The sequence below is a fragment of the Pseudopipra pipra genome, chromosome 7 (genome assembly GCF_036250125.1).
Source record: "Pseudopipra pipra isolate bDixPip1 chromosome 7, bDixPip1.hap1, whole genome shotgun sequence".
NCBI classification, from domain to species: Eukaryota; Metazoa; Chordata; class Aves; order Passeriformes; family Pipridae; genus Pseudopipra; species Pseudopipra pipra.
The window spans coordinates 3,901,260-3,916,320 of NC_087555.1; the positions used below are offsets into that span (position 1 = coordinate 3,901,260).

General features: G+C 50.5%; 1 protein-coding gene across 14 annotated transcripts in view; it reads left to right on the top strand.

The window, feature by feature from the left end:
- Nucleotides 1-15,061, top strand: part of LOC135416934 (arf-GAP with GTPase, ANK repeat and PH domain-containing protein 1) — a 319,524-nt gene that overhangs the window by 60,497 nt on the left and 243,966 nt on the right. For 4 of the 14 annotated variants that reach the window (XM_064660286.1, XM_064660293.1, XM_064660295.1 and 1 more), the window contains exon 1: nucleotides 5,182-6,748. The exons of 5 other annotated variants lie outside the window; for them this stretch is intronic. In XM_064660286.1, the coding sequence (XP_064516356.1) occupies nucleotides 5,692-6,748 (1,057 nt within the window). In that variant the 5' untranslated portion in view covers nucleotides 5,182-5,691. Of the gene's footprint in view, nucleotides 1-5,179; nucleotides 6,749-15,061 lie in introns of those variants that run through there. 5 more of the 14 variants (XM_064660291.1, XM_064660292.1, XM_064660294.1 and 2 more) reach the window with 3 other exon arrangements.

The following is a 15,061-nucleotide window of genomic DNA, read 5'->3' on the forward strand; positions in this document are numbered from 1 at the left end:
TTCATTCTTGCATTTATATTATAAAATAATGTATCCTCATGAAATGAGAGCCTTATAGGCTATGAAGGACATAACTCATATGAAAGGAAGGACTGTAATCTGTGCTTAGAAATGGAAATATTGTGAACTGTACTATCCCATGTGCTGTAATATCCCTGGCACTAAGGCACGTGGCCTTCCTGGAGCAGCAATGCCAACCTTTGGAGGCATAATCTTTAGGGTCCCCTCCAACCCAACCCATCCTGTGCTTCTGTGGGGATATTTCAGTGTTAGGGGCTTTGACTGACCTGTCTGTGACCTCATTTCCCCCTGAATACCGACGTGTAAATATTTTGTATCTCTCCTGGTGAAAGAAAAACAAACAATTGAGTTGCATGTTTACTACACATCCCATCGCCCTCATTCCCTTCCTGCTCGGCATCCAGTGTTTTTAGGCCAGGAATGTGATTTCCTTGTGCTGACAGTAAGATCATTATTGATGGCAAATGCTGACTTCTTGCTGGTAGCCCCTATTCTGTGCTTTGTTGTGAGATGTCTTAGCAAAGATTTGCCTGCAGTGAATTCAGGCCTGTGTAATGGACGAGTGCAGAGTGACAGAAGAACACAGATCAGTGGCTTAATGCAAACCCCGTGGCTTGAGAGAGCCCTGGAGTTTGGGCTCTGTGTTGCTGGTCCCCTCCAGCACAATGTTGTTCTGGTCCAGATGCCTTCCCTTGTTTGCTGGTTGAACACTGATGTGTGATGACAAACAGCGGATGGAGCACAGCCTCTCTGGTAGGGAGAAGTGAAATCACATCCAAAGTGCTGTAAGAATTGCTCAGGTGACCTGATTTTGTCTTCCACAATCAGTTTGTCAAAGGCACAACTACTTGGAGTGATACTGTGTGTCTGGAATTCAACCTGCAGTGTGCAAAACAGTGACTTTAAGGTCTGCTTTTCTTACAGGGAAAAAAAAAGACATGGAGGGCAGTGAAGATTTGAATGACTGGTTGTCAGGTAAAAACCCAAACAGGAATTGTGCGCCCCTAAAGGTTTTGGCAAACCTGTCTAGGCTGTCTCAGGATGGAAATTTTAATGCTGAGATGCTACTGATGTATTTGAGGCATTTCATAGAATTTTTAAGGTCGGAAAAGACCTTTAAGATTATCAAGTCCTCCTTGTCTGGGCTTCTATATTTGAATAGTGACCGTGTTGGATCTGCTGGTGAAATGTGAAACTCTGCCAATTAAGAAACAGGAATTAAAGAATTATCGAAGAGTCTTTTTGCAGAGTTCTTGGGAAAAGAGAAAATGCAAAGCCTTTTTTTCCATCACTTGGAATGACAGAAATAGTCTTTGCTCTATTAAATCAGTACCAGTAATATCAGTGGCTCACAGTGACCTTGCTTTAAAGTTGTTGGAGGGCAGGAATGTTTTCTCCTGCCAGCATGGCCATTTCTGCAGTTGTTCACGTTGAGCAGGCAGTGCTGTGTGCTGGGGATGTGTCAGCAGTGATGTGAAACTCAGCTCAAGAACATCACTCAGGATGGGCATCAGTGAATGTTGCACTCGCTGGGCTCCCTCTGCACTTATTCTGTTCATACGAGTTTTGCTTGAAGCATTTTAAAGATGTATTTGAGACACCTCTGTTTCACTGTGTTGATTAAATGATGGGGTTCATTGCTGAGAATTGTGAACCTCTAAATTTTAGTAGAGAGCTTTTCCTGCGTGGAATGTCTGCGCATTTTAAGGCATCAGGCTGGGTTGTGCTAGTTTGCTGGCAGCGTTGAGCTCCCTGCGTGAAAAATCAAAATGCTACATTCCAAAAATCAAAATATTTTATTCCACATACTGAATTGGCTTTACATTGCCTCTAGAGATGCACTGGGGTTTGGTTTGTTGCTGATGAAGGTCTTCCAAGTAGTGTAAATAGGCTTGACCTCGGCAGTGGAGTAAAAAGTGGCAAGTCTGACCCTTTAATGGCCACGTGGATGGAAGATTTCCATGGTTCCACTTTTCACTGTGGCTGTCTCGGAGGGGCAGTAAGACTTTGTCAAGGAAAATACTTCGGGGGCATTTCATGCACCTGGCAGAAGTCATAGAGCACTGAGCAGCTTTGGAGGTGGGGGGGATGAGTGGAGGGTATAAACTGTGTCAGAGCCTTTCAGGGCCCCGTATTTATTTGCACGGGTGTCCTGCTCTGCCTCCAGTGCCTGCGGAGTGAAAGGTGAGCGGGAGCCGCTGCCGAGGGCCCTTCAGGACACACGGCGTGGGCTTGGAGCCAAAGGACTTGTTTGGGTTGGCTGCCGTGGCTTCTGGCTGCTCTTGTCCCAGGGCCTGAGGGACTTCTCCTGTTCTGGGAGCGGATCTGTGCTAATTGCAGGACGGGAGGAGCGGCCGGGCCGGAGGGAGCTGCTGGATCCTTGGATCCCTGCCCGGCCGGGGTGGGCGCAGCCGAGCGATGCTGCCCTGGGCTGCGGGCACAGCCCCGGCAGCTCAGGAATTCCGCGGGCATCTGGGAGCTCTGACGGAACATTAAACACCACATCCCTTACTCTGCGAGTTCTGTCCCTGCTCCGAGATAAGCCGGGGTTATATGAACAACGAACGGCAGGTTTCTTAGGGCTGGTGTAGCTCCTCTGTCCAGGAGTGAAGAGGGATGGCCTTTGGGCCACCAGGGGATGATGGCCTTTGGGCCACCAGGGGATGATGGCCTTTGGGCCACCAGGGGATGATGGTCTTTGGACCGGGAGCACAGGCGGCCGCGCTACAACCAGTCCCCTTCGCAAGAAGCCCTGGAAGAAGTTGCAGGTTGGAGAGCTGTGCTGAGTTGCAGCAGAGCGACCTCGGAGCCCGCCTTGCTCCCCGCAGGAGAGCTGCTGCAGCATCCGGAGGCGGTGCCGGGTGTCCGCGCTCCCGGCGCGGCGTGAGCGGGGCGGGATGCGGGCAAGGGGGTGGGATGCTTCAGAGAAGGCTGGAGGAATGTGCCGGCGATTTGTCTGCGCTTAAAAGTGGCTCCTCTGGAGGGGTCTGTCATCCCGGGAGGATGAAAAATGGTTGATCCCGCTCCGGGTGAGGAGCCTGCGCTCCCCGCGCGGCGCGCTGGAAAGCGCGGCCTGGATCGGGATGCGGGATGCGATCGGCGAGCCCGCGCACCGCCCTGCCTGTGGGGGTTGAGGGCTGCTGGGTTTGCGGATTTGACTCTTAGGAAAAAATTGTTATTCCTGTTATCCTCATTAGACCCTTTTTAAATCTTCCCTCCCGCCTTCTCTTTCCCCCCTGCCTCCCCTTTGGAAATACCTATTGGAAATGGCCTTTTGCATGTGAGAGGAATGGAAAAATCTGCTAACATTCTGTGATAGCAAACAAGCATTTAGAAAGAGCTGGAAGCTATTTTCAGGATGGTCAAGTGAGACCTTCTAGAATCCCAGACTGATTTGGGTTGGAAGGGACATAAAAGATCATGTTATTCCATCCCCCTGCCATGGGCAGGGACACCTTCCACTAGACCAGGTTGTTCCAAGCTCTGTGTTCTTAAGACTTTCTCTCCAGAGCTGGCCTTGGTCAGGTATCTGCTGGAGATACATGTACAAATCTATTCCATGATGAATAGAGTAATGATGAATAATCAATGTTAATTAGTCAGTGTTAAAGACAACAGCATCTGTCATCTAGAGGAATGAGTTAAATCGGGAATTCCCAGTGTTCCAACTGGTAATGGAACAGTGGTGTGTGTCGTGGGAATCCAGTGTCATCAGCCAACTAACGTGTGTAGGGGCTGGCACCCAGAGCATCCTTCCTGTGAGAGTACAACCTCCCACCTGGAAATGCTCCTGAGGGCATGTCCTGCCCAGCTCGTGGTCTGGAGCTGTTCTTCTCTGGAGGGCTGGTCAGTCCCTGGCACAGCTGCCCAGGGCAGTGGTGGAGTCACCAGCCCTGGGGGATTTCAAATATGTAGATGTGGCACTTGGGGCCATGGGTTAGTGATGGCCTTGGCAGTGCTTTCCTTCCTTTTTACCCCTTTATTGCTTTTGGCCCTCACTGGCACTGGTGAAGGGCGTTTGACTGTAGGCTTGGAAGGGATGTGCGAGGCAGCTGAAGGGAGTTTTTGAAGCTTGACTTTTAAAAGGATGTTACGCATGGAAACTACAAACCTTATTCCTAATGTTGCTTGACTTCTGTCTGCCATCCTGGCTTAAAAATGACTTTATTTTAGTGGACATTTACTGGTTGATCACTACCTCAGCATCTCTGGAACTGGCCTGTAGAGAACTGGCAAGCTGGGAGTGATAGGAATGTGTGTCACAGCCTCTTCCAGCTGTGTACAAGAGCCAGGTTCTGATGAAACCACTGCTTGGGAAGGGTAGAGCAGGTTGGTTTTTGCATGACTAACCATGTACTAATGTGTTTTTTTAATTGTGCAAGGTGTTTGTGATGAAAACATTTGTTAAGGATGGTCACAGACCAAAAAATGAATCAATTCTGGGTAATTTTGACTATTTTTAAGGAGGGAGTGTGACCTCAGTTCATCCTGCATGCAGAGTCTGAGCCTCAAACCCCAGGTTGGTCTGAGTCTTGATCTGAGTTGATGGGCCCTGTGTGCTTTGCCCGTTTGTGGGTCTGGATCAGTCCTGGATCTCGTTAGTGCATATAAATATCTCAGAGAGGTCAGAGGATGGTGCCAGACTCTCTTCTGTGTGGCCCAGTGATAGGACGAGGAGCAATGGCCATAAACTAAAACACAACAAGTTCCACCTCAACATGAGGAAGAACTTCTTTCCATGGAGGTGGCAGAGCCCTGGAACAGCTTCCCAGGGAGAGTGTGGAGTCTCCTCTCTGGAGACATCCCAAACCCACCTGGACACGCTCCAGTGCCACCTGCTCCAGGTGCCCCTGCCTTGGCAGGGGCATTGATGATCTCCAGAGGTCCCTTCTGTGGGGACCCGTACCGATTCTGTGGCTGGGCTCCTGGTGCTGCTGCCGGGCAGGGTGAGGTGCAGCCCCAGCGCTGCCCATCAGCCGGTGGATGCAGCAGAGGGACTCCGCGAGCGCCTTTTCCCGGTGCCGGGAGCGCGCCCTCCTCCCGCTCCCGGCGGGCGGGACTCCAGTCCGGCGCTTGGGCGGTCCCGGCTGGCGCGGCCGAGCCGAGCCCCGCCGAGCCGAGCTGAGCCGAGCCGAGCCGCGCTGGCCGCCCCGGGGCGTGCGCCGGGCGCTCGGGCACCGCCGGCACCGCTGCGAGCGGACCTGCCCGCCCGGCCCGGGCTGCTGGGGACGGCGCCGATGGGAATCGGATTTACCCGGCGGAGCGGCGGGAAGCAGGAGGCGAGATCCGCAGCCGAGCCGCCGCGCCGTAAACAATGAGCTCGGCGGCGGCGGCTGCGGCTCCCGTGCCGTGAGCGCCGAGCCGGGACCCGCGGGCAGAGGATGCGCGCCTGGATGGGAGCCGTGCCCGGGAGGGCGCTGCCAGGGGCGCCGGCCGGCGGGGAGCGCAGCCGGAGCCCGGCCTGACCCCGCCGCAGAGCGGGGTGTGACACCGGAGCGTCTTTTATTTATTTATTTTATTATTTTTTAATCGTGTTGCAGTGGTTGGTGGCTTCGCGTTCCCAGCCGCCTGCGTCTCTCCGTCCATCCGCCCCTCCATTCATCCATCCGTCCGCCCATCCATCCCTGCGGTGATGCCCGCGGTGGCCGCCGCTGCCTGAAGGGCAGAGCCATGTACCTCCTGGACAGCAGCGAGCCGCCGGCCGCCGCCTCCTCCCCCGAGAGGATGCAGCGGGGCACCCCGCAGAGGAAGACGGTGTACCGCATCTCCGTGACCATGGTGAAGAAGGAGCTGCTGGGGCCGGAGAGCGGCCGCGCCGGCCCCGAGCTGCCCCGGCGCGGGAGGAGCCGCCCGCCCGGCTCCTCCAGCCTCACCAGGGCCGGGCTGCTGCTGCTGGAGGAGGAGGAGGACGAGGAGGAGGAGGGCGGCGAGGAGCGCGACAGGGTCCCGAGCCCCTGCGGCTTCCGCACCTTCCGGACGCTGAGCACGGGGCAGCTGGAGCTGGGCCGGCTCAAGGTGCCGCGGAGAGCGGGGCCGCCTGTGCCCGGGGGACCGCCTGTGCCCGGGGGACCGCCTGTGCCCGGGGGACCGCCTGTGCCCGGAGCAGCCGCGGCCGCATCCCCCGGCGGGCAGCAGCAGCAGCAGCAGCAGGAGGAGGAGGGCGAGAAGGACGGGAGGCCCGGGGAGAAGGCGCCGGCGGAGCGGGGGCACAGCCCGCGGCGGCAGCCGGGGCTGCTGCGGCGGAGCTTCAGCTTCAGGCACTGGAGCGGCGCGGGGGAGCCGGCCCGGGTGCGGCGGCACAGCAGCTCCGGGAGCCTGCCCGGGCCGCCGCCGCCCTCCCCGCCCGCCGCGCTGCCCGCAGAGCCCCCCGAGAAGCGCAACACGCTGGACGTGGGCGAGGTGCTGAGCCAGGCGGACCCGCTGTCCCGGCTGGAGCGCTGGGAGCGCAGCAAGAGCAAGAACCGGACCCTGGATAACAGCGACCTGCAGCGGCTCTCGGAGCGCCTGGGCCGGGAGGGCCCGGCCGCCGGCACCGAGCACCGGCTCCTGCGCTTCTTCAGCGGCATCTTCGCCCGCAGGGACGGCCCCGCCGCGCTCTTCGGCAGCCCCCACGGCCGCTCCCCCCGCAGCAGCTTCTCCAGGTCCAGGGCTTACTTTAGCAGCCTCAGGAGAGCCGCCGTGGACATGCAGTCCAGCTCCGAGAGCATCAACGGGTCCCCCCACAAAGGTGCCCGTCCCTGTCTCACCTGGGTGGTTGGGCAGCTTGGGAGGTGGGTGATGGGGTCAAGGGGCTGCGGTGTGCGAAGAGAGGGAGGGAGATGCTGCACTAGGGTATGTGAGGCTGGGGAGGCCCTGGCACAGGTTGCCCAGAGAAGCTGTGGCTGCCCCTGGATCCCTGGAAGTGTCCAAGGCCAGGCTGGACGGGGCTTGGAGCAACCCGGGCTATTGGAAGGTGTCCTTGCTCATGGCAGAGGGTGGAACGGGATGTGCTTTCAGGTTCCTTCCCACCCAAAACATTCCATGTTTTATGGCTTTATGGGCACAATGTGTTTTGGAGTGCATGGTAGCGCAGCTCTGCTGAGGGCAAATCAGGCTGTGTGAGCCTCCTGGACCAAAAATCCCTCTCTGGGTTATTGAGTGTGTGTTCCTGGACAGCTGAGTGAGACAAGTGTAGCTCTCTTAATTACGGAACAGAAGCTGAACTCCAGTGCTGCTGTATATATAGGTCACTGGGTGGCCCAGTGTAGTGCAGCACTGGGACCTTCTCCTTTTGGAAAGATTTCCGTAATCCAAAACATGGGTTATGTTGGTCTGAAATGTGCCTGCTGGAGAAGTAAGTGACTACTGGTGTAAATGTCTTATGAATTGTAAGCCTTTATTGCAGCAAAAGACCTTAAACTGAGTTTGATATTTTTGAAAAAGCACAAAAACCTAGAAGCCACGGTCTTGGAGTTATTTTATTATTTAAGTTATCTTATGTAGCTGTGAACTGATCTTTGACTAGCCAAAGCATTGCTAGTGCGAGGTGGGAATCAGGTTGGGAATTTTAGGGTTTGTGAATCCCTCAGACACAAGAAAAACTTGAAAAATAACCTTACTGTGGGCTGGAAGTGAAGAGCTGACGAGCTGCTTTCTGTAAGGATGTGGAAGGATCACGGTATCGCTGACTGGGACGTGTTAAACCAGAAATGCTGGTTGTGGAGCTTCAGTCAGAGACGGTGCTTTCTCTCTCGTAGCTGTGCTTTCACATCTTTAATAGCCATCTGTGATGAAACCTTTAACTGGCAATTACAGTCGCCTTTGAGCACCCAGCGCTTATCAGGTGGCAAATGATCTGTAAGTCGCTGCTTTTCTAAAAATACAGTTCTCAATTAGAAAGATTAAGCTTTCCTGAAGGCACAGGTACAGCCGAGGATGGTGTGGAGCTGGGCCCGGGTGGTTTACTGGGGGAAGCAAAAGCCAGCCCCTGACAGATCCAGGGCTCCCGCTGCGAGTGGAGCGTGCCCGGAGTTTGAGGCACAAGGAGCAGAGCCAAATATTTAGCCCTGGTAACTGAGGACTGGAGGGTTTTATTGATGCAGAGGCATTCATGTGGGCTTATAATAATCTTGACGGAAATTGTGGTCTGACCTTGGGTAAAGTTCAAGGTAACCACAACAGAGAATTACTTCACAGGACTCCTTATGCCTGTCCTGTGCCAACTCAGACTGTTCCTCTCCTCCAAGAGCACCAGGTCAGGTACTCATACAGGATCCCCCAGTCCTCTCAGCCTGGGAGGAGGGTTCAGTTAATCAGTAACTGTTGGTACACAGCAGTAAGATGGGCCTGAGAGGTTCTTTCTGTACATGGCAGTACCAAATTTGTCTGGTGCAAGGAAGCTTTGAGGCTTGTGTTGCAGAAAATGCCTGCTGGGACCAGCAGTGTGGCTGCAGGTTGACAGCAGTGTTGCAGGCTTGTGTTCTGGGGTAGCAGGCCTGGCTGCTCTGCTTCCTTCTCCTTTTCTGCAGAAAATCACAGCTTAGAAAAATGCCTGTGCACAGTTCCAGCTGCTGCTCGTTGGTGACCTTCACAAAGCCAACCTTAAACTAATTTAATTTCTCCTATTGTGTCTTAAGAAAAAAGTTTAATTAGCTAATCACAGGCACACAGGTGGAACCTTACCTTCATCATGTTGAACAGTTTCACCTGTGTAACCAGATGAAAAAAGATTTGTTACTTGAAGCTCCCCCTGAGCTGGTGAGGCCCTGGCACAGGTTGCCCAGAGAAGCTGTGGTGGCCCCTGGATCCCTGGAAGAGTTCAAGGCCAGGTTAGATGGGACTTGAGCAACCTGGGCTAGTGGGAGGTGTCCCTGCTCATGGCAGGGGGTGGAATGAGATGAGTTTTAAGGTTTCTTCCCACCCAAATCATCAGTAATTCTGAACTTGTTTCCCTTCTGCTGTTGGTATTCTGCGTGTTTGGTGCTGTGCATGAGTTCCTTGAGTTTGTACTTCACATATAAAACCTGCCCAAAGTCTGCAGAGAAAGTAGAAGTTTTAAAAAATGTAGCTTGTTGCCTTTTCAACTTGAAATATTCACCCATATATTGCAGTATCTGCACCCCTGTCAGGTGCAATATACTTTTGAACAAGCTGAAGTTACGGAGTTTTTAAGCAGATGAGTAAGAATTTTTAAACCTACGTGTTTTTGATGTTATTGAATTTGACTTGGACTGTGAAGTAGGTGAAGGTTGATTTGGGGTGGAATTATTCCTCATACTGTCTAGTAAACCACCTCTGGTCATCAGGCATTTTCCTTTTCCACTTGTAAAGCCCATTGGCTTTGGCATTGTTGTCTTGGGTCCTTTGCAAGCAGCAGTTCCCAAAAGCTTTGCAAGGGGAAGCAAGGGATTCATCTATTTGAATGAAAAAAGTTTTTCTGTGTCCGTCGCCATTATTCCCAAAGGCAAAAAGAGAAATTTCCATATAATTCAGAGAAGATTTTTGCCTTAAACTATTTAGGAGAACTTGTCAAGGGAATTGCTGTTCCTCATCTAGACTGTTTTCTCCTCAAAGTCTTTGTGATTCTTTCATGGTGAGAGGAACTCTTGGTGCTCTGGAAGAAGAGGAGGAGGATGTCTTTGGGCTGGTGGGGTGTGTTAAAATAGTTTCTTTTTCACTGGTTCTCAGTTGTTGCTTTTGTTTTGAGATAAGTTTGTATGAATAACCCCTCTTTAGGATATACCAAGCAGATCTGGGTGTCAAAACTGTTGACTACCAAAAGAGTATCATCATCATATGATAAACTCCTCTTTTGAGTTTTTTTCCCCTGAGGTTTTAGAGGAGTTACTTTTAAGCTCTTATCTCAAATTCTCTGCAGCTCAGAGCTGTGGGAAGCAGGGGGAAGCTGCCGAGTGATCTCTGTTGGAGGCCTCCAGCCTTCCCTTGCAAAGCTTCACTTGAGATAATTCCTGTTAATTCTGTGTCATCTCCTCTCTGCCCTGGTCACTGCTGTGCTCCTGGCATTCCCAGGGCAGCCCAGGAAGCTTGCTGTGCACTCATGTGGATGAGTGGGCACAGACTTGGAGCACATGGAATTGGAGCAAGAAGATGCAAATGTATTGGAACTGGTCCTGTGGGGTTCCCTGTTCGGTGGCTGAAGGTTTTGGCATGAGAAGAGTTGGAAGAGTCTTTTTCAACACTGCAGAGTCCCTTTTTTTCATGGACTGAAAATGGGCTAGGACTTGTTTAGCCCTTGCAACTGTTGTGACTGTTGTCCAGAGGTTGTTATGAAGATAAAACCTAGCAGATAAATAGATTGCAGTTGGGGTTAAGCATTTTCAAGCATTGTCTAAGAGGGGTTTTTACTGTTATTTATTGGGTAGGTCTTGTGTCAAGCCAAATGAATGCCAGCTGCACTCACAGAGCCAGATGATTAAGATCTGCACTGGTATTAAGGTCACTGGCTGAATTAGAGAATGAGATGGATTAATGTTTGCACAATATTGAAGTGTGTGCCAGCTGCCAGCAGCCGTGGTCTTTGTTGTTCTCTTAAAATTGAAAAGAAATGTAGAATTTTAATGTTTCTATAAAATTGACAGTTAAATGCCTGATGGCAGTAATGGGTAACTTCCTTGGGATGTATCACTGAATACTTCTGTGAAGTGTTGTGCAGGCTTTCATGTCCATTGCCTCTCAAACTAAACTCTGTAAATTAAATTAGTTTACTCTTGTTTTGCCAGAGTTACTGGGTTTACCACTGGGGTAATGATGTGTTTATCTAATGAGGCTTACGCAGATGACCAGGGCAGGGGTGGAGCCAGGTGGGGCTCTGCTCCCAGGGAACAAGGGACAGGAGGAGAGGGAACAGCCTCAAGCTGTGCTGGGGGAGGTCAGGTTGGACATCAGGAAGAATTTCTCTCTGGAAGGGGTGGTCAGGCCTTGGCAGGGGCTGCCCAGGGAGGTTTGGAGTGCCCAGCCCTGGAGGTGTCCAAGGAAGGACTGGACATGGCACTCCGTGCCCTGGGCTGGGGAACGAGGTGGACACTGGGCACAGGTTGATCTTGGAGGTCTTTTCCAACCTTAATTGTTCTGTAATTCTAAGAAGGACAGAATTACTCTGGAATTGTTTCCTAATCCTGGTGAGTCTGGAGTTAATGATGGAGCAGCATCTGGTTTCCCAGAGGTGGAGTCTGTATGTGATGTGTCAGATGAGCTTTTTCCTCAGACCAAAGGAAGATTTTAAGTTGCTCATAGTTGCTGCATGACTTTACTGCACTTCTTTACTGGACGTAGTGGTCACTTTGCCCTAGAAAATAAAATCACTGGCACCAGATGATGAACTCTTACTCTTTCTAGTAGTTAAGGAGCCAGAACTTGTTGTCACTGTATTTCACAAAGCACAATTTCCAAGCAGCGTAAGCTCGTTAGGAGGGCTGCATCCAGATCTTGGATTCCTGGATCACCTCTGAGGAACCACTTGGGCGTATTTGCCTGAGCAGTTTGGCTCTTTGCTGCAGAGCAGGGCTGATTTCAACACCACAGCTCTGGTGACCACCAGTAGTGGAGCACTGATTGCCCAAGTGCAACTCTGCAGTTGCCAAATGAGGGGTGTGAAATGCTGGTGAAATGGCGTGTGCTGGGGTTTGCCTTGGCACGGCCAGAACCTTGGGAATCGATACTTGGAAAGCAGAGAGCACGTGTTTTAAATGCCTGCATATTCCTTTCCACTTGGAGCTGCATAGGATTTAACAAGAAATCATTAATGCAGACTGTGAATGTCCTGGTGTTGCTTTTGATAAGTGGTGTTGGGATTTCCCCATGGCAACTGCAGTAAACACACAGCGACAGGCGGTGTCTGCCAGGAACCACAGAATGGCTTGTTTCATGTGCGAGGAAAAGAAATGTCAGGATATTGAACTGTGCAACTGTCATCTATTTTGTTCATGAAAAGCATCCAACATAAAGCTATTATTTTGATGGAAGTTGAAAATGGGGCGTTTGATGATTTTGATGTTTCAGGCTGGAACATAATGACAGTGTGTGACAAATACTGGTGCTTTATTGACAAAATAATACCAAATGTTTCCTTACAGCAATGCAGGCGACTGATGCCAGCACCAGAATCAGCAAACAGTGCACTGCAGCTTCCTATGATCTTTCTTTTACTAATCACAGAAGACATTAATGGTGGGCCTTGCTATTTATTGTTTTTCGTTGGTTTCCTCTGGGGATAAGGAGGGAAGCTAGGCAGAGGGACCTGTGCTGCAGCTGTTGGGCTGCAGGAACAGCTGGAATGGCTTTGGAAGGGACAGGGACTCAGGGGACATGTTTGTCCTGAGGGTCAGTTTGTGCATCATTCATAGTCTTGCAAACCTCCATGGGAGTTGTTGGAGGGATATTTGTGCTGTGGGTTCACTTACATCGACGTTTAACCCCGTGGTACTTGTTTTCCCGTGTTCTGGGTTACTCTGGGGCTGCCCAGACGAAGATGTAGAGGTCACTTGTCTGAAGTGATAACCCAGAGTAAATCTCTCTGTGCATTGAGATGTTACAGCAAAGCTCTTGTGAGGATCTGGCTGTAATGTCAGATACAGTCCCTGGGATTTATGAGGTAGGCACAGCTGTATTTCCTGGCTGTAAATGTTCCATGTGGGTGGTATCCAAAGTGTATCTCATTGCTTTAAGGGATGTTACATCTAAATTATCTGAGACCCATTATTTGTACCTTCATTTTCACGAGCTTATAGATAGAATTATTAAATTAAATATAAAGATTCAGCCATGTCAGTTCTAGTAACTTTGTTTTTTAGGTGAGTTGATGTTGTCTCTCAACTCCTGAGCTTGGGGAGGTTCATTTCAGCCTTAGAGGCACTTGTAAAGAAATAAATTCAAAGTTCCTCGGGAAGGTCCCAGTGTTAGCAAAGGGTTCTTGTTCTTCACAGCTCCCATTTTGTGAATGAAGCCTCCCAGCAGAGGCTTCTTCCTTGGACGTGTTAGATGCTCATGTTTTGCAATATAGATATGAAGGGGAGCTGAAATACTGTGCTGACTGCTGCCAGCTCCTGGTGCTTCTGAGTTATTTATAATCCCTCTTTATTTGTTTGCATGTATTTGTCAGCTTGTCTGGCTGGTTTGATAGAGAATCTGGCTTCCTAAAAAGACTGTTTCACTTGTGTTGGACTTGGTGTGTACATAAATATACATGTGTGGGGTTTGAGAAGAGGATTCTTCGTCTTACTGCCATGTATTAAACATGAGGGAAAACTCTCCTAGAAGTGGGTGCTGAACCACTCAGTGCAGTTGTATTGCATTTTACTTGTAGGGATGTGTAAGGCATCTATGGAGCTGCCTCACTCCTGAGTTTCTCTGCTGCTTCTGTGGGTGCAGGTGTTGTTTGGGTGTTGAAGTCAATGAGTTACTCTTTCACTACTAAGTGGCACTGCTTTTTTTTTCAGGTTGAACCCTGAGAAGTCAGCAGGGCCCTTAACCCTGCTAATGCTGCTGTTAGGAACATTCTTGCAGAGGTGATGCTCTCCCTCCTCCCCACACCAAAGGCTCCCAAAGCCTTCTTTGGGATGAGCATTGGAATGACACAGCGCCTGAAGCATCTCCTGCTCTTCCAGGGCTGGGGTTGGGTTTGTGTCCGGGGTGAATTGCCTGGGAAACTGGGATGTTGACCCAACTGTTCCTGAAGCAGCATCCTAATTCAGGAGCTCCTCTGTTCAGAGATACAGAAATATTTGTGTTGGCAAGGCAACAGCTTTTCTGTCTCGACCTCTGCGTCCTGCAGGGTAAAATCTGATTTTGTGCTTGTGGAAGATACAGGGTTTAACTTTTCTGCAGTCTTAATTTCTGTAGCTCTTAAAACTGACTGTGCATGCTCTTCACAGTTTTCAGGGAATTTTGCTTAGGCCTTGGAGAGAAATTTTAATTTTATTTTTCTTTCTAACCTTATTTGGGGTGAATAATCACCTATTTTGCCATGTCCTTGGCTGCAGATTGTTGGTATCCTTGCTCAGGCTGCTCTTTCTTTTGGTCCAGTATGGCAGGTCCCTACTGGCTGTCACTGGTATCCCTCTCACTGTGAGGATCCTCTTGTCCCCTCCTCTTTGGCTGGCCCGTGTCTCCATTAAAGTACTTACTTATAATTCCTGTCATAAAAGTTTACTTCTGGTTTTCTTTCTAGTCCTTTACAGAGAACCTTGTCGTCCCAAGTATTGCCATGGTAGAACATAAATACAGAAAGTAATTTTTTCCAGCCATTCCCATGATTTTGTACACTGACTCACATTTCCATTCCTTGAAGATGAAAGTGTTGTTTCTCACTAAACAGCTGAAGGAACCAAAGTCTTGTTATCTATTGACAATGCTCAGGAAGGGACAGCAGGTTATCCTGCCTGTTTCTGGAGGTGCTTCAAGTTTCGGTGACTCCAAATCTGTCCAACCTGGCCTTGGACACTTCCAGGGATGGGGCAGCCACAGCTTCTCTGGGCAACCTGGGCCAGGGCCTCCTGACCCTCCCAGGGAAGGATTTCTTCCCAGTATCCAATGGAAATCTCTCCTGTTTCTGTTTAAAACCGTTCCCTCTTGTCCCATCACTCTCTGCCCACGTAAAAAGTCGCTCCCCCTCTTTTTTTTGTAATACTTTAAATACTGAAAGGCCACAATGAGGTCTCCCCAGACCCTTCTTACATCCTTGCTTGTTAAATTTGTCAGTGAAGAGTTTGTTTTAATAAGATGATATTCATTTCTGCCCTCAGTAGAAGGTGTTATTGTTGGTTCTGTGGTGTTGACCACGAAGTTCCTCAGATTCCCAGCATGGTGTTGGGCAGACTTGCACTATTCAGGAGTTAACTAGAGGAGTTTCCAGTTCCACCTGGGGTTATGCAGGGTTGTTTCCCAAGGGTCAGAGGAAGAAGAAAACACTAAAAGACTCTTTCTGAAAAACGTGTTTTAAAAACTGTGGTTGAAAGTCCCTGGGAGTGAAGGGCCTCTTTTAGCTTCTCAGTGCACTGTCTCTGTGGGGTCACCTGGGTGTCACTGAAATGCTTTTAAATGGGAG